At 43.3% G+C, this 18,596-nt stretch overlaps 1 protein-coding gene across 1 annotated transcript in view; it reads right to left on the reverse strand.

The window, feature by feature from the left end:
- Positions 1-18,596, reverse strand: part of AGBL1 (AGBL carboxypeptidase 1) — a 270,250-nt gene that overhangs the window by 167,376 nt on the left and 84,278 nt on the right. The window contains exon 17 of the mRNA XM_075100597.1: positions 6,146-6,326. Coding sequence (XP_074956698.1) covers positions 6,146-6,326 — 181 coding nt within the window. The remainder of the gene's footprint in view (positions 1-6,145; positions 6,327-18,596) is intronic.

Consider the following 18,596-nt stretch of genomic DNA (forward strand, 5'->3'; position numbering starts at 1 on the left):
AAGTATACCTTGGCTTCCACATGCATCTACCCAACCACTTTTGTCATGGTGGTGCCAGTTTAGATGCAGGGTTTCTGAAGACAACATGGGGGACAGATTTACACAGCATCTGCCAAGGAACAGCAGCATACTAATCCTGTAGTACCCCTCTTTCTCCTAGAGACAAACTATCCCACTGTATTAATTAATGACAGTTCAAAACCACTCCTTTGCCAGCTTTCCCACATCTCCGCACTATCCTTAGAGGAACACACACATCATAGATTAGGTAGTCTGGAGAGAGCCTTTGGAGTGTGTTTGCAGAGTGCATGGTACCAATTTAGTTATGCAAGGCTAGATTCTGAGAATTAAACTCCTTTTCAATCCTCTGACCACAGCGAAGCAACAAGGAGAAGGAGGGGGAGGAAAGGAGGGGTATCTGCATTTGTGCAACTTTGTGTGATATCATCTCAAGATATAATCCTTGAGGATGCAGCTCCGGATCATAAACTGACTCAGACTGGCCATTAGCTTTTTTCCTCTCCCTGATCAGTTCTGCCTCTTATTGTCTGGAGAACACAATGTCTCAATGCAGGAGACTCAACATTAATATAGGAGAGAAAAAAAGCCATATATACAAATAGTGCATTTTGGGCATAGACATAAACATGCTTCTACTCTTCCTTTTAAGAGTGTTCTTCAAAAAACAAAGGATCAGGTTCCAAAGAATAAGTAGAAGCACACTAATTTTTCCCTTTGTAACTTTTGAGAGTGTGCAGAGGAAACCTGTTCTAGAAGAGCTTTTAGTGGACTTTTCTATGTCTTCATTTCTGTAATTGTCAAAGAGGAAAAGCTTTTCTCTCCTGGATTTGAGGAGGTAATAAGTAATGTACGTAAAACAGGATGGAATAAACAGCCCAACTAAAGTGGTAGCAAACATCAGTCGAGAGACAAGAAACCCAGCACGTCACCTGCCTTACCTTTGAGCAGCAGAAACTGTGTTGTAGGAGGGCAGGTGGAGGAGGGAACAGGGTGTTTTGGAACCAGATAAAGAATAGTCCACAGCTATAATCCAAAATGCAAATCAGGAGTTCCTCTTCTTAACCGCTACTATGGTTACCCCGTGGCTTTAAAGAAATCATGCCACCTCCAAAAAATTCATCTTCCTTTACCAAAAAAAGACTCGCCAGATCCCACCTCCACTGACTGGTTCAATTAATTGATAAAATGCATCAAGTTCTTTTCATTGAAAAGTTTCTTTGGTTCAGTAGGAGGGAGAAAAGAGCAGATGGAATAAAAGGAAGAGGAAACGTTAGAGAGAGTAAAGGAAGAGGAAGAAGGTGGCAACATGGGAGTGAGGCATGAACTCAGAGAGCTGAGATATTGGTCAGTTAGGGATTTGTGAGTGGGAAGAGAATTTCTGAATACACAAAATATATAGACACCATGAGCAGTCTGCACGTGAAGTATTTTTTAAACAAAATTACTTCCCCAGGAGCTTCCACTTCTTGCTTGATCAATGATCTTGCAAGGCCGATCATTTTTAATTTAATACTTCTAGGAACTGGGGGGGGAAAAGCCCTCATCGGACCAGCACAGTTGGCAAGCACCGAGTGTTAGCATTTGGCATCATTTATTACTGCTGTGTATGGTGATATAAATTAGGTTATACTGATATAATTAATAACCCTAAATTCAGGTGTAATAAATAGCAATATTTATCCAGCACTGCAGTGTCTGGAGAAGTCCAGCCAAAGACACGAGAAGTCGACTACCGCGCCGTGACTGCGCGCACACGTGGGAGCGCCAGCGTGTGTGTAGGTGGCAAGCAGGTCTGAGCAGATGCTGGGGGACAGCTGCACGAGCAGGCTGCCGACAGGAGGATGCACAGCAGGTGCACACAAAAGACAGCACAAGAGCACATCACAAGTTAGCATGCAACTGCGCAGGCATGCACACAAGCAACTTGATGCTCAAATGCGCGATAATGAGTTTATGTAGAACAGCGTGGAAGGCAAGCAGTGTTCTGTTTCTTTATAAACCCCTCTTTTTGTGCAGTCATAATTAAGCTTTTTACAAATTCCATTGCAGAAGTCCATTGTCAGGATTTTACCCAACTGTGACTATAATAGATCTAGTTTCAGGGTACAAAGATTTCACTTGAACAGATGAACATTTTTAAAGCAATCCAAAAAGTTTCACCAAAGGCTACTCCACACAATTCCTAGTAAATCTGGAGTTTTCCAAGAACAATATTTTCCACCTTCTACAAGTTAAAAACAAGCTTAATAGTTAAAATAGTAGCAGACCTAGGTTGAAGAGAAAAATGCTCCCCATATGCATAGTTCAGTCTTCATTTCAAACTGCTCAAAGGTTACAGTTTGTGATTATCTCATTTTCCAAGGAAGCAAACTCAGCAAGAAGGAGGGGGCAATAACTAACATCACATAGTCCATCGGTAGCAGAGCCTGGAAAAAAAGCACAGGTCTCTCATTCACCCACTGCATTTTATATCACTTTCCTAGTGAAAGCGGTATTCTTCTTCATGGATTCCCCAACACTTAACAGAGATTAATTCTTTTTAAAGTTTTTCTATTTTACTATGATATAGTTTAAAAAGGGGATAGAGATATGAGTGAAGGTAGTGAGCCATAAGACCAAACAACACTTACTACTTTGGATTCTCACAAAACAACTTGTGCAAAATAAAGTCAGCCTGCAAGGACACTTTCTGTTACGTAGTTTAATATGGCTGTCATTTCAGACAGACTTACGCTACTGGTCTTTCCCTTGTAATTTATATAGAAAGAAACAAAATTAAAAACAAGTAACTGTATCAGGTCAGACCACACATCTATATGAGGCAGCACCCCATCACCAGCAGTGGTCAAAAGCCAGTCTCTGGCAGAAAGTGTAAGATGAACTTTATGAAAAGCAGTGTCTATTATTTAATTTAAAATATATAGCCATTATCAGATCAGCTGAATATTATTTGATAAATCCTACACCTGACTGCTGTTCAGGATGGACCAAAACACTCAGCCACACACAGCAAAACAATTGCTCACCAGTTCTCTCTGGAATGAGCAAAGACAAATTAGCTGCAATATTTGGTACGTGTATTTTATGTGATGACAACCCCACTCGTACGTGCACACTTGCATCACCACTACCTTCATTTAGCATCAGTGACAGAGCTGCAAGTCTCTCCACGGCTGACAGACAGGAACGGATTCTCAGAGCACCGACTGAGGTGAAAGGCAGGGTGGAGAGCTGCTTCCCAGCTCAGCCACACGCTGCCGGGACATAATCGCATTACTACAGTCCTATCTGTTAGAGGAGCATTCTCCACATGTAACTTTCAGATCACATTAACCAAAGCAAATACCAGGGCCCCGATGATCCTGTTGCTGCACAAAGCTCCCAAAGCGCGATCGTGTGGTAGCCTGCCGGGATGAGCGCTCTTCCGCTGAGCTGCGCCTGCGGCAGCGAGCCAGCTGGGGAAGGGGCACAGCTGGGCTGCTGGAAGATATCCTTTGTAACCGCGCGCTGGCATTCGTCTCCACGATGGGCAGGGAAGCGTTATGCACACCCCGGCACACAGGGCTGGGGAGAGGGAGAGTAAGGAGATTCAAAGAACTGTCAACAAAAAAGAATCAAACTCTCTTAAAGAAAGATACGGAGATAGCAAGACGAAAGCAACAGAGGCACTGAAACAGAAGTCCTTGTTTCACAGTAAGAGGTAAGATTGCTGGTTACCACATGTAGGTATTCCCCACGTCCGTCACAGAGCCAAGATACTTGTCAGCCTGGATGGTGGATTTGATGCACTCGGTATGTCCAGTCCTCACAGCGGGGAGGGAGGAGGTGTGAGAGCACAACAACTTGTAGAAAACCAGACCAGACCAGCAGGTTGGGAAGTTGGCAGAGGGAACACCAGGCACTCTGGCAGTCTGTTCAGGGATACCTGGTGGGACTTCCAGAAATGGGATTGTGAATCACAGGGAAAACAAGTCGCTTCATGAAATGGGGTTTAGAGATGTAAAAAATATTTAACAAGCATCTTCTTAGAAGTACTATGGTTGACGACGGGCTATAGGCTAGCTTCCTCAGAAAAGTTTCCCTCATAACACTGGCTTGAAAGGTAAGAGTTTACTAAAGCATTTAAACCTGGACAAGATGGAACATTAAGTAGCCAAACAAATCTGTGTGTTCTCCTATAGACATTAAGGGCCTGAAAGACATTTGCTGTCTCCCATGTGCGTGGTTATCTCCAGCAGTGTAGGAGGACCCAAGTCTACTCAAAAAGCACATGGGAAGAAACGAGAAAAATTTTTGGGCCACTGGAGGCTTCACAGGGTAGAAGTATGTAAACTGAAGCATAAAGGAATAGTTCTCTCCCTTTCCCAGGCCTCACAACCAGTAACAGAGCTATGGCCAAGTCCCTGTTCCCCTGCTCCTATCCCATAAGCAAGGCTTACCAAACTTTTTCACTCATCACCAAATATAACTACCGTTGAAGCTTATCTGCACCGGTGAAGGCAAAACACCTTCTCATGTGGCATGAGCTCAGGCAGTACACACTTCATCCAGGTGTCACCGAGAGCCACGTCCTCCCTCCTGAGGGGCCCTTCTCTGCTACACTCACTCCTGACAGCTGGAGAAAAAAAGGTCAGACATTCCCTCTAGTCCTCCATCTGCTGGAAACTTTAACTAAGTGCAGTGAAAGGGAAAAAAGAAAGAGGGAGGGGGGAAAAAAGCCACAACCTTCCTTTTTTTGCTTCTGCTGTTTGGAAGGATCAAGGAAGCATTTGGTGCCAGCAGAGGCTTCGAATACTCTGGGGCAGTACCCAGCTACTCTGAACAGTCTTCCCAGACTATTGATACGCTCAAGTCCTGGGGAGTGTAGCAGTACAAAAGCTATGATTGTTCATAGTCACAGACTAGAGACCATCAGAAAAGCCCAAGCCTCTCTCTGCTGAACTCCTCGCCCCAAACTGAAATGAATTCGTTTAGAACCAAACAAACTGAACTCAGTTGTTGCTCGGGGTTGTTTTTCTGTTTCTGCAGCACTCGGTCTGCACAGCCTGACCCAGAAGCAGACAGGAGAACATAGCTTAAAAAAAAGTTGTTCCTCTATGCTTTGTTCTGTGTCTCAGTGCTTGTCTAAGCCCATCTTTCACCTTCGAGATTGGTCACGTGTTCCACTGCAACAAGCCAGGGGACACAGTTGTTACCAAAACCTGCAAGCCCGTATCAAAACTCACAACTCGCCAGCTACCGGTGGGATGTGTTCATAACGTCCTGCCCCTGCATCAGAGACAGAACTGACAGCTATTAACTTACAGCCACTCCACACACCCAAGGAAGTCAAACTCCACTGTCTGCAGAGACACTGGAGATTTTTTTCCAGCAAAGTGCAAGCCTACCTTTTCTTAGTGCACTCTTCAAGCCTTCAAAGGGAATTTCTCTTTCACTGGCTGCACAGCAATATTTATTTCATGTTAACATATTAGGAGCAGAGTTGTACCTTTTCCAGTCATGTACAGGGAGAGGGAAGACAAGTTAGAGTGGGCGGGCAGGGATGGTGTAAAGGCAAAGAATGCAAAAAGAAATCAGTGTTTTCCAAGCTCAGATTCAGTATCTCTTAGGAACATGTGGGAGGGAAGATTGAAAAGGAGGTAGGAGAAAGAGGGAACTTGACTATATGGAAATATTTCCATGAAAATGTGAAAATTTAATAGATCCTTACTCATCTTCTCCCCCACCAGGCTATACAAAGCATTAATTAAAGCCAATTATTCCCAAGCATATCTGTCTTGCAGGTAAAGTCTGCCATGCTGATTTAGCAGAATAAACAGATCTCCATTTAGCAAGAAAGATCCAGTTTCTCTGGCACCATTAATACCTTGTTGAGGCAGGTGAGAAATCTTACGGCCACATACAGTACAGAATCACGCACATCTTACAAATGCAAGACAGCACACTGCGCTACATCTCAGATTCATATTTTCTATAGAGAATTGATAACAGGATGAATATGACACAAAGGAAAGGGAATTCTCCTGACCCAAAACATTGAAGACAAGACCTGCTAGGTGCGCAGGGGCAAAACCCTGCAGATAAACACAGCAAAAGCCCAGAATAAGTACATGTCACAACTTACTTGCCATTGATGACTCCATCAGGATTAAGCATGGGGACAATCTTGAAAATGAAACATTTCCGCAGGAGATCAGCAATGGGGTCGCTGCTCACAAGGAACTCCAGAGTCCCTTTCATTACCCAACTGGCATTGCTTTCACCAGGGTGAACACGGGCCATTAGAAACACATAAGGACGATTGTCTGTAAAATAAAGCAAAACAAACCTAGACAGGACTTCTCTTTGAATAATATTCTGCAGGTGGGTTTTTATACTTTTTTAATTGAAGTAACAACCCAAGATGTATTTGAGGGAAAAATATATCCTTAAGTAGTCCAGACATTTCCTGAAGGTGCTGTTTGCAAATTGATCCCAGGTTTGGGCCTCAAAACCAGCATGTTCTAGTTTCATCCCTACCCCTTTGCTTGTTTATTCTATGATACCTTACAGATATTTACATGTACCATCAGCGGACATTTTGCACGTGAGGATTATAGTCTCTCAAAAATGGCACCAGAATACTTTGTGGCAGCTCTTGAAAGTTTGACCCTATCAAACTTCACTGAGGTTTAAAAGGCAGCTAGGAATTATTTCATTTTCTAAGGCCCTGCTCCACTTTCAGTATTTCACCATTAACAATTGAGGTATTTCCAAATCTGTAAGCAGATCTGTCCACCCATAAGGGCTCCAAGGACATGCAAGCTGTCTGATCTCTGGCAGTAATGTGTATTGTAGCGTTAGAATCACAACTAGTCAAGTTAAACTGATGAAATTAAAGAAAATACATGAATATGCTGCCCAGATAAGCTGCAGAGGTAGAGTACTCAAAACTAACCACCATTTCCTATCCATCCAACAAAAGGTGGAAATAAAAATGTGCACAGCTAAGAAGGGCTGTTGCTTTTGGTGAAAAGAGTTTTCAGTTTCATATAATATAGACCCACACTCAGATTTGCAAAGCTGATTTTCAGAAGTTGCAACTCGAAGAGTTCAGCTCTTTCTAGCAATACACTTGGCATGGAAGACACAAGCTGTGGGAATTTGGGGGAAGGGAGAGAGTTCAGGGGATTGCTTTTTAAAAAGAAAAATAAATCAAAATCTTACTAAACAGTTCATTGATAAGCTCTACTGAACCTGTTTCAAAGTAACAACTTGACAGACAAAGTTTCCTTGTTATCAGATGTTATTTGCTGTTCCTGTGAAAAAGCACCCACATTTGCTCTAGTTATAATTCTCCAAAAACTCTCAGTGTACATATGCTTAGCAAAGACCAACTTTGACAGCAGAATCTTTGAAGATCCCATCTGTGCTGAACATACTTCATGGATGGGCCAAGGAAAGAGGAGAAGGCAGAGGCAGACACCTGCCAGGCACAGAAAATAAAGGAAAAGGACAAAGCAATTAGCTGTCTTAAAATGATCCTTTTGTGAACATTCACAATCTCAGGCTGTTGTCACAAGTCAACCTGACAGATTTACTTTAGTGGAAACCATTATCTGTCAGCACAGTACAGCGACGCCAGGATAGGTTTGTCCCGCTCTATCAGGCAACGTCAGAGCTCAGGCTCTGTTCCCTTCCGTGAACTGAGGGACCCCAACTGACAGGCTTGGGAGTGGTAACAGGACAGAAAACAAAACCGAAGGCATCATCTGAGTGCCCTTGTAAACAAATGCTGAATTAGCAAGTTAACACGCCTTCGTCCTTAGCTCCCAAAGTTGTCCTTCAGTTTCCAAGTGCTTTACAAATCATCAATTAATTAACGTGAAATAGGGAGGTAGAACACCATGCCAAAAACTATAGATGTTATTAAAGAGCTGTTTAGTGATTTGTCTGACAAAGCAAAGGCTGTGACAGAGCTAAGAGTATGGGTAAAATTTCTCATTTCACAGTCAAAGAAGGAATAAGCACTAATTCTTCTCCTTAACTGTAAATTCTGTACAGCTTTGCTCAATAGGTGCATTACAGTACAAACTAGTTACATCTTCTGGGAATGCAGACTCAGATTTGGAAACAATACCCCTCCACACCTCCCCACTTCCACGCCTTCCTCTTAAGCAGTTGGTGGTCACTAGAGGAGGGAACTGCACTTTCAGCTCAAGGAGCACATACAGAGCAATCGTATTTTGGTCCGGTAAAGCAACTGGGACTCTGTTACTCAATAGACATATATTAGTCTTCTATCATTTTTACACCTTACCTTACTGTAAGGTTAGTATTTTGATCAATGTGTATACATAAGCGCCTAAGGCACTTATGGATTGTAAAAGATACCTTTAGCTCCTGCAGAACTCCTAGCCGTTCTGATTTTTTTTTTTCCCAGAAAAATTAGAGTACACAATTTCTACTCTGCTCCAGCAGTTGTGATTACAGTCTACCTTAGTAATGCTTTAAAATAGCAACAAGCAAAAACAAGCTTTCACTAAGACATCAGCTGCATTTTGCCATTTCCAAACATTTTCTTCTTTCTCCCATCACCATGATTTAGTGCTGTTTTGCAGGCTCATTGCTGAGTTAAACTTATGGGACTGTGCTGTTGTAGCTGAGAACGAGGCTCTTGAGGACTCCTCATGGACAACAGCTGTAAATAGCACAAAGCAAAATAAAACGTGTTCTCTTTTGCAGTCGATGAATACAGCGTTAACAACCCTTATCTCTTCTGTATATTGGGAGAGAGCACAGCATCTTAATTGAGAGGTTCTTTCCTCAGTCAAAATAAGAAGGAAAAAAAAAAAAGAAGAAACTGTAAGCAAGGGTTTTCTCACCTCAGAAACCCTGGAAAGTTTGCTATAACTCTGCTGATTGCAAATAGCATGGGATTGGTAGAGACCTGAGCTCTGTTCTTCCTCTCAAGGCTGATGAAAGTCAAGCTTGTCTTACTTAGATTCAATGTCAGAAAAGCTCCTGGAGTTAAACCCAGGAAACGGGGGGGTGGGGGGGGCCAGCAGGGAGACCATACAGAGATCATCTACGTTGTTTCCCTGTGGGTGACAACGGAGGGGCCCATAGCCTGTTGGTCCAGCCAAGGAAGTCTCTCTATTCCAGTTAACACTTCCTTTAAAAGCTCCCCTCCTGACAAGCACATCCACAGCTCTGACATCCCATCCACAAGAGAGTCATAACAAAGGTATGTACCAGCAAGGAAACCGCAGAGCTTGTTAACTGCCTTTTCCCTTCACGGAAGCCGTCACAGCCAAATCTCATATCCAAATGCTGCGCTCCCCCAGACTGCACCCAGCATGAAGACTAATGAAGCAGCAAATAGAGCAAAGAGCTGACAACATAGCCATAAAACTTGCTACCCTTGAAACACCTGGGAAACAAAGATTTAACTCTGTGGCAGGCAGGAGTCACTCAAACCTATGCTTTACAGCATACCCAGTTGCCTTGAAATGATTGTGGTAGCTGTGGTAAACATTAGAGCTCATGAGAGCAGACAGAAGCACTGGCCAGCCATACTCAGGACTCCAACTGATAGGCACCAGGCAAGATGTCTGCAGTTCAGCTGCTTCACTTCATTCCCGACTTCCAGTGCCCCATGACTGCAGCCCCGACCAGACCACCTCAGTACTACCCAGCATAGCTTACTGGTTTACACTGTTGACCTGCTGTCCTTCCTCTGTGCTATTTCAGAGCCCCTTGTGAGTACCTCCTCTGCCCCACCAAACCCAGCTTTTGTGTCCTGAAAGTTTCTCATATGCCTCCTTCCAGGCCCAGATCTGAGCTTGAGTCTTCAAAATCCTCAGGCCAACACTTAAGCAAAATCCTCCCCAAGTTCTGGGGAAGCTGCCAGAAAACTCAGGTTAGCCATTTATCTCAGCAAAGCCCACAAGACACGTAATCTTCTCTGGGAATGTAAATAATAAAGAGAGAAAGCAGAGGAACCTTTTCATGCTACATAAAGCCTTATTCAACAGATCATGTCTCGTTACACTGCGTTACATTTCAACATGACCAGAATATAACGTGGCACCAACAATGCCCAAGGTGAGAGATTAAAGCGTCAGATTCCTCTTGCAAAACTCTGAGCAAGAACCCTTTCAGTAATAATTCTACTAATGTATCACCTACTTCCCACCTCCCCTTCTCTTCACTCATTTTGACTGTGGATATATGCATGAAAATAAAAGCTTTGTTCTTCCAGTAGTGCTAACTTGTTGCTTAATCTCCTGCTTGTTATAAGAATCCTCCTCTAGTCATGTCATCACCAAGGTTCACTAAGAGGTGACTTTGATGTCACTAATAGTGACATCAGTTAGGGAAAGGAGCAGCCTGAAAGAAATTAAGAAAACCCCATTAACACAGCAGTGTCCCTCATCAAGAGAAGCACAGAAAGGAAATGAAATGCAGTTCCAGATGCCCTGACCTGGGCTGATGTTCTAAATTATTTCAAGCTGAGATTCAAGCCATGCCATTTGTAAAGAGACAGGGCATTGATACAACACAGGGCTAGGATTTTATAAAGAGTCAAAGGGAATTATATACACAGCATGTGAGAAATTCTACCTAGATCCAGGTCTTGACTGGAATTTTTCTGGCTGTGCTTCTGCATACCTCTCTTCCCTTTACCCCAAGCCCAGGGCCATTACAATGCAGAATTTTTTTTTTCCCTAATGCCTAAACACAGCATGACTTTGTCATGAACATTACACAAACCAAAAGGTCAAATTTACCCCAGGACATAGTAGACAGAAACCAAGAAAGCTAAACTCTCCCTTCCAACTTAATTAGCTGTGACCACTACAGAGTATTCTCTGAGTCAAATGATGGGTAAACAGGAGGCACCATCACATAGCTCTTCCATGCATGTCACGGCTGCATCCTGTCCTGGATACATCTGATATGCCCAAGGCTGCATAGTTACGCAACGCCAGAGAGAAGACAGGATATGGTGTGATGTACAATGAATGTATTAATGTACATTTGTAAAAAGCATCAAATACTGAGATCACAGAAAACATGAGACTGATCTGAGGCAGAATCTGTGTCAGCCACTTTACTCCCCTCCTAAAACTTTTCCTCTAGTCGTCAGTCTTTCTGTTGCCTTAAGACACAATAATTCATTCCTCCCCTCATCTCTCCCCACTCCAACATTCCTGTCTCCTTGGTGACCCTGCTTTTAGCTAAATACTCAAAAAAAACCACAAAAAACAGAGACATCTTAAGACAGAGGCAAAATACACAGTCTGGCAGGACCAGCTGTTGTTTTCCAGAATTATCAATGAGCTATCCCTTTCTTAAATAGGTCTGTATTATATGTATTATTACTGTTACTTATAGCAAAGAAGTGAACATTACAAATTGCCTCAGCTGCCTGTTCTCTACCTTCATAGCTTGGTGGAGGAGTTTCAGGCTCCATGTTGCTTGGCAACCTCCTTTTGTGACTGTGTTTTATGAATTCATTCACCTCTGAATCAGAGATGATCAGGGAGCTGAATATGGGTGCCGACTGCCCAGCCTTGGCACAGCTTGACATCCTACTACTGCTGATTTTTAACTCCAGGAAATTGGCAAGCAAGTTGTCATGTCCATTTTGGGGGAGGCTCCAAAATCCCAAACTCTGAAGGCAGCAAGAACCACTACCATTATTTAGCGTGACCTTCTGTACAACTGAAGCCAAAGGAAACCCACACGAACTAATTCCTGTTCACATCAAAGCGTGCCTCTTGCAGAAGATTGGGGAACAACTGAAGCTTATTTTCAGAACTTACACCCATGGAATAAACTACCATAACCCTTTGCAAATTATTTCAGTTTATAGCTAATTCCCATCCTAAGTGTGCGCATATGAATTAGTCTACCTGAAATTTCCAACCCCTGCATTACAATGCATTTTTTGGTATGCCAGCTCAACACTAACTGGCATAGTCTGTCGTGCTCTGCACGCCCTCTGAACGGCTCAGGTAACATCGAGCTTCAAAACTGAAACAATATAGCTGTTATAGTGCAGCTACCTTATTAGACTGATGACAAGCGAGCTGCCTTGCACTTACCTCCTCCCGGAGCTCTGTCACTAAGCAGAGGCGTTCCCCTACCTGTCCGCACCACCCACAGGTGTGCGCACTGCTGCCGGCCGCACACCCTGCAGCCGCACACCCGGGCAGCAGCATGCTCCCATCGGAGCCCTGTCTGCAAAGCTGCGTCCGCTGCTGTGGCTGCAGAGTTTAGAGAGGACATGGCCTTCTGCTGGATGGATACCATTGCTCCCTGGTCAAGCTGGCAGAGTTACAGAGCCCTTCCTGCACCAACTGCTGTGCCACACCACGTTTTACCGACTCTCTGGATGCTCGTGCTGCCCAGGGGTTTCTTTGGGGGGGTGGGGGGTCAGGGAGGGAAAGGGCTTGCCTGCCATTGCTCCCAGTCCTGCCCGGGTATCTTCAGCCACTGCCGCCCTGGCTGGGGGCTCCTGGTGGGTCTTTCTACTGCCCTGAGTTTTTCCCAGTTCAGGAAACCTCCCTGTGCACCACGCTGGAGTGCTCCACTGCGGATTGTGCCTTGGCAACTGAGGGATAGCGTTAATTGCACTGCCTTTAAATTTCCCACCATTGCCTCTGGCCCTGCCCGGGTCTCATCAGCCACCGTCAAATGGGCTGTGGGCTCCTGGAAGGTCTCGCTGCTCCCCTCAGACAGATTCCAAGGGAATAAAATCAAGCTAGGAGACATCTGGTTAGGAAGAAGTACTGCCAAAAGGATCAAGGGATTATAGTGGCTGAGTTAGTGATGCAAAGCAGTTCCAAAAATGGCGGCTCTCCCGGGATGTACTAACAGGCAATGTCACAGCTAGGACAAAGAATGTTGTTACTTTCCTCTGCTCAACCCAACAAGCAAATCAACTAGCTGGAGTGTTGTGCCCACTGCTGGCCACCATAGTTTAAAAAGGAATTCAATGAAAACTGGAGAAGAGGTTATTCAGAATGACAAAAAGGTTCAGAAGTCATAACTTACAAAGAAAAAATGGAGAAAATGGGTTTTATACTTGGAAAGATGAACAGAGAGGAAGGAGATAACCTTTACATTGCAAAAGGCTGCTATAAAAAGAGATAGCAATGTGTTGTTCTTACTGTCCACTGGGACTAGGTTGCATAAAAAGAAACGCAAGTTACTGTCTATCAAGTAACTGGTGTGCCCACTTATTTGCACTACCTTCTGCTAGGTCCTTATTCATCAAGTCCTGCACCAAGCCACTCCACTACAGTGCCCATGACAGGGTCAGTACGATGCCTGTAACCACACAGGCCATTCTAGATACCCCCTTAGAAATTTGGTGCAAGATTCCCTTCTAGTACCCTGGAATTACCAATGTGCTCTGAGAGTTGCTGGAATCACCACTCCCGTCCACAGGGCACCTCAGCCATCTCCTTTGATCCCTGATGTAAGGTGTTTGCTTGCTACTTAATGTTAGCCACCTTAAAATATGCTAAACCTTAGCCACTAATTAGCAACTAATCAGAAATATTTCATCATCGTGATGTTTTGACATCATTTGGGCTTCTTTCCACATACAGATCCAAAAAATTTACGGAAAATTCTGTCTTGCTTGCTCTGTTGGTGACAGTCCTACCACTTTAAGATTGGAGTAATTTAATTACGTGGTGTCCCAGTTTCAGCTGGGATAGAGTTAAATTTCTTCATAGTAGCTAGTATGGGGCTGTGTTTTGGATTTTTGCTGGAAATGGTGATAACGTGGAGATGTTTTAGTTGTTGCTAAGTAGCGCTTACACTGGTCAAGGACTTTTTCAGCTTCCCGTGCTCTGCCGGGTGCACAAGAAGCTGGGAGGGGACACAGCCAGGACAGCTGACCCAAACTGACCAATGGGATATTCCGGACCATATGACATCATGCTCAGTATATACACTGGGGGAAGAAGGAAGGGGGGGACTTTTGGAATAATGGCGTTTGTCTTCCCCAGTAACCGTTACGTGTGATGGAGCCCTGCTTTCCTGGGGATGGCTGAACACCTGCCTGCCCATGGGAAGTGGTGAATGAATTCCTTGTTTTGCTTTGCTTCCATGTGCAGCTTTTGTTTTACCTGTTAAACTGTCTTTATCTCAAACCATGAGTTGCCTCACTTTTACTCTTCCCATTCTCTCCCCCATCCCACCACGGGGAGTGACCGAGCGGCTGTGCAGTGCTTGGTTCCTGACCGGGGCTAAACCACGACACTGGGATTCCTTTCATTAGTAATTATCTTCCAAAGCCCCTCTGTTATCCTTAAGTCTGCTGGTTCTCAGCTCTGGGTATGCCTTTGAAAGGGGTGAGAAACAAACACTAAGATCAGCTCCAAGAGTCCTCCCAACAGTTTATCTAGCAGCTGATGTAGGGAGCTCCAGATTATCTGTCAAAGGCAGGAAAGGATCTATCATCCTCTGCTTCTATAGCACACACATTACAGCCTTAATTTGTTCCATGGCAGCAGGCAATTTCAGATACTCAAGTATTTTGTACTGCCGTGGCCTGACCATCAATCCATATGTTTTTCAGCCAGCACAGGAAAAACATAGATTGCCTTGCAGAGATGCAAGACCTCTGAGACATGGCAAGTAGAAAAAAATAAAAGGAAGTATTTTCAAGTTAGGTACATATGTGACTCTCTCACCTTCTAGGTTTTTCGTATGAAGATAACACCACCAGGCTGAGAGAAGAACCAGCCAGTGAATGCTCAGAAGGCTGGAAGACACTGGAGCAGAGATCCACCTAAACAGACTATACAGTGTTTTCATTCAGTATAATTACAGAAGTGGCAGCATTGCACTAAACTGTCCCATGCCTAAAAGAAGGTGCAGGCAGGAGATAAGTACAGCAGAGACCTACAGATAACTGCTGTACAGGCAGAGTACAGAGATCCATAGAGCTATGAAATCCGTGGGCTCTTTTCTGAGAGAACGATTTCATCTAAAATGAAATCAGGCAGGAGAAGACTGAAAAAGCTTCTATTGTCATAAAAATATCTCCCTGGGTAATCCACAGTGATGGAAAAAGGAAACTCTGATAATTTATGTGACAGTTTAATGTGATTTTGGTGACACATGATACTTTAGGAAGAATTTGCCCAAATAGGACAGACAGGACTTTAATAAGGCTTCAGCTCCAAAACAGCAATATTTTCACCCCTTACTTTTACATTTCATTGTATATATCTACTACTCACTCACAGGCCATCTATCTCATTTGCAAGGCACATTTCAACATTGTAAGAGCAACAACTCTGCACTTCGGAGTTACATCCCTAGCCAGAGAGACCTCTGAGCATCTGATCCCTAAAGGGATCAAGCTGACTTTGCACCCAGAGGGCAGAGCATCACTGAGCTGTGAATTCTGAGGCATGAGCTGCCCTCCAGCCATGTCCCCAGCTCTGTGGATGTCATTATTAGCTTCTCTGCAGAAACGAAGGGCAGCAGATGGACAGTCTGCAGCAGGAATCGCTGGCAGAGGGGACACCCCCAGAGCACACTCCAGGAGTAAATGGCTTTCACACTGTGAGTGATGCCTCAACCCACGTCTCCTGCTCATGAGAGATACAGCCTTCACCCCAGTGTAATACCCCATGCCCTTCACCGCCATCGCTTTGAGAACAGGCACAGCAGCAAGAAGAATTGCTTGGAGTACTAAACTAGGGTGAAGCCAGGGTTAATGGGATGAAACTTCACAAAGGAACATTTATGTTGAATATCAGTGAGTTATATTGAAGAGTCTCCCCTGTGGAGAGGTAGAAGTTAACATTAAAACCATATTGCCCAGAGCACAAGAAGCCATTCTGTACACAACAATCTTGCAGCAGCTGGGGACAGAAATAACCCAACAGGCATTTGTTTTCTTTATTAATTTCAATGGATCCAGTTCCAAAGCCCTTACATTTCTGGAAAATCTCCTTCTGGGAATCTAGGCAGGAGAGGAACGGTAAAAGGCTGTGTGAAGATCTCGATATTTTGCCTAGTCTTTCTGTGACCGCAGCAGGCTAAGATCAACTTAGGATCTGCGCTGGGGCCTGTTAGCCCCAAAATAGGCATGGAAAATGGAGCACCTGTCAATGTTTCTTTCACCACTGGAAATAAAAGCCAAATTTAACAGGAAAATAATTTATCTGTTGCATAGTTCTTCAAGCTGTTCTGCTCTACAAAAGACAAACTGTATAGTAAAGAGCTTTTTGCCCATAAACTGTCTATACAGGACAGAGATTTAAAACCCGCCTAATGCCACCTACAGCATATAACAATGTTTATTTTTAAACATGTGTTGTGCCTTTAAGAGGCACAATGTTCCATCTCTGCCTCTGACTTGAGGTCTTCCTCAGGGAATGACTTGTAAGAAATAAAATATATTAAAAGGAAGTGCAATCAGAGCCTCTCATTATCAAAGGGATAAAACATCAATTTTTGTCAAGATAAAAAGCATCACAGATTGGCTCTGATGGGAAAAATTAAATTCTTGGTCTTGCCTCGATTTGATATTTATCACTCCATTGCTCCAGAAATATCCCGGCAGGGAATGTTTCTTAAAAATATTATCCTGTATTTCTCCTGCAGTAAGCAAGCTATGAGAGTTTTAACCTGTGGGTTTGTTACATATGAAAAACTCACAGAGAAGAAGGAAAGAAAACAGACAAGTATACAAAAGGCATCTTCTAACACTTCACTATGTCAACAACTTCACCGCAAAGGACCTTCTGCAGGTTCACCTTGTTTGTGGCATCACTGAATTGACTCTTACATCATGCCGTCCAAGCCTATCCTAAAATTTAAAACTCCATTTCCCAGAGTTGATCCAAAAGGAAATTTTCACTTTCCACAGACGAGAGACTGATAAGGTAAAACTGTCTCCCAATTTTGAATAATGAATCTTGTCTTGATGGCAAGTTCTTAGATGAACGCCCCAAACAACTGACCAAGAGAATCCAAAGAAGGGAGCAACATAAACGTCTTTCAGTCAGATCATCATGACAGCAAAACTGGTGTTGGCCCAATGATCTTGTATCCTGACATCAGCAGCACCTTTTTTCATCTTCCAGACTATGTGACATATTGTGTAGCAGACACAAAGCACACTCTCACTACACTGGAAGCACTTAGCACAAGAGTGATGCAGAAATATCTTAAAACTAGAAGACCATCCTACTGTACACCCCTGAATGGTACAGCCTACTTCAGCCTTCACAAGAAGCCTACTTCTATGTATAGTTTTATCTCGATAAAGGCTGAAGTGGGAGGCACTAGCACTTTATATCTAAAACACAATAAATGGAACTTAATTTTCTTTTTGTCCCCTGAAATGTTTAGGAGAACTCATACCAATAACAGATCTAATATTAGTGTCTGGTCCTAATCTCTATTCCCCTACTGCCCTCTAGCACCCTAGAAATAATACAGTATTTTAACATCTTGTGTTCAAATCTCACATCAAGAGCTCACATTAGTTGTTTAGGCCATAGGCGGAACATAAGTTTTCCAAGGAAGATAAGAGATGAACCTTGAAGTTTGTAAACAAGTTCATACCGTATTATTCTCAAGCAGTTCTACTATTTAAATACCCTAAGGGATGAAGAAAGAATCAGGATCATATAGCAAAATCAGAATCCCCCAATCCACTTGACAGAAAGGTGGAACAAAATTTGCCACAAAAAAATAGATAACATGCAGAAATTTCAAACAGTACATGGTAAGTCACTAAGCAGTCACTGTCTAAGGTCAGTAAGAAGTTCTTCCCTTCAGATGCTAGCAAAATGGTTTCTAATGAATGATGACTTCCTACATCAATCACTACAGGGAGCGGAATGTCAAGCTAGGAAGACTACCAGTCTGTTTGAGGAAAAATTGTTTCTCCTCAGGAATAAGATGGTAGGAAGGCTAGGGAAAAGAAAAATGTTCTCTTTTTTCCCCCCACAAATTGCTACAAAGCACAGAAAAAGGTCCTCATGAGTAAAGGAGTCAGGCTGCAAAACAGACTTAGCAGTCCCAGGAGGAACACAAGTAGAACTGGAAAATGTGGTGTCCTTCCTCACTGCTCCATGTATCATTGCAAAATTGGGAGTTCTCACACAAGAGAGGTTTTTGCTCTTTATTTCATCATTTCCTAAGTGATATTGAATTTATTTTAAAAAAAATCTTCTCCAGAAGGTTCTTTTTGTCAAATGATTTAACAGCATGAATGATGGTTGCTGATCAGTTTGAATTTCTGATTTGTAGTACACAAACTAGCTTCATGAAGTTGATCCTGTGATGTTTCCTCAGTCCCAGTGCCTTCTGCATTTTCACCCCAACATCTCTTCAGCAGAACTTTGAACTTTTCCAACAGACGCTGCCACAGAATATTTCTACTGTAGCTCAGCCATTCTTTATAGCCTGTACAATCCACAGCATGAGGTCCTCTTTCTTAGTTGCCATAAGAAGCACTCCTATGGAATCCATTATATTTCAGAGCATTCACTACCGCTTCATCTTCCGCTCTGTAAAACTATCAGAATGCTTTTAAAGGAAACACT

This window comes from Phalacrocorax aristotelis, chromosome 7 (assembly GCF_949628215.1).
Source record: "Phalacrocorax aristotelis chromosome 7, bGulAri2.1, whole genome shotgun sequence".
NCBI classification, from domain to species: Eukaryota; Metazoa; Chordata; class Aves; order Suliformes; family Phalacrocoracidae; genus Phalacrocorax; species Phalacrocorax aristotelis.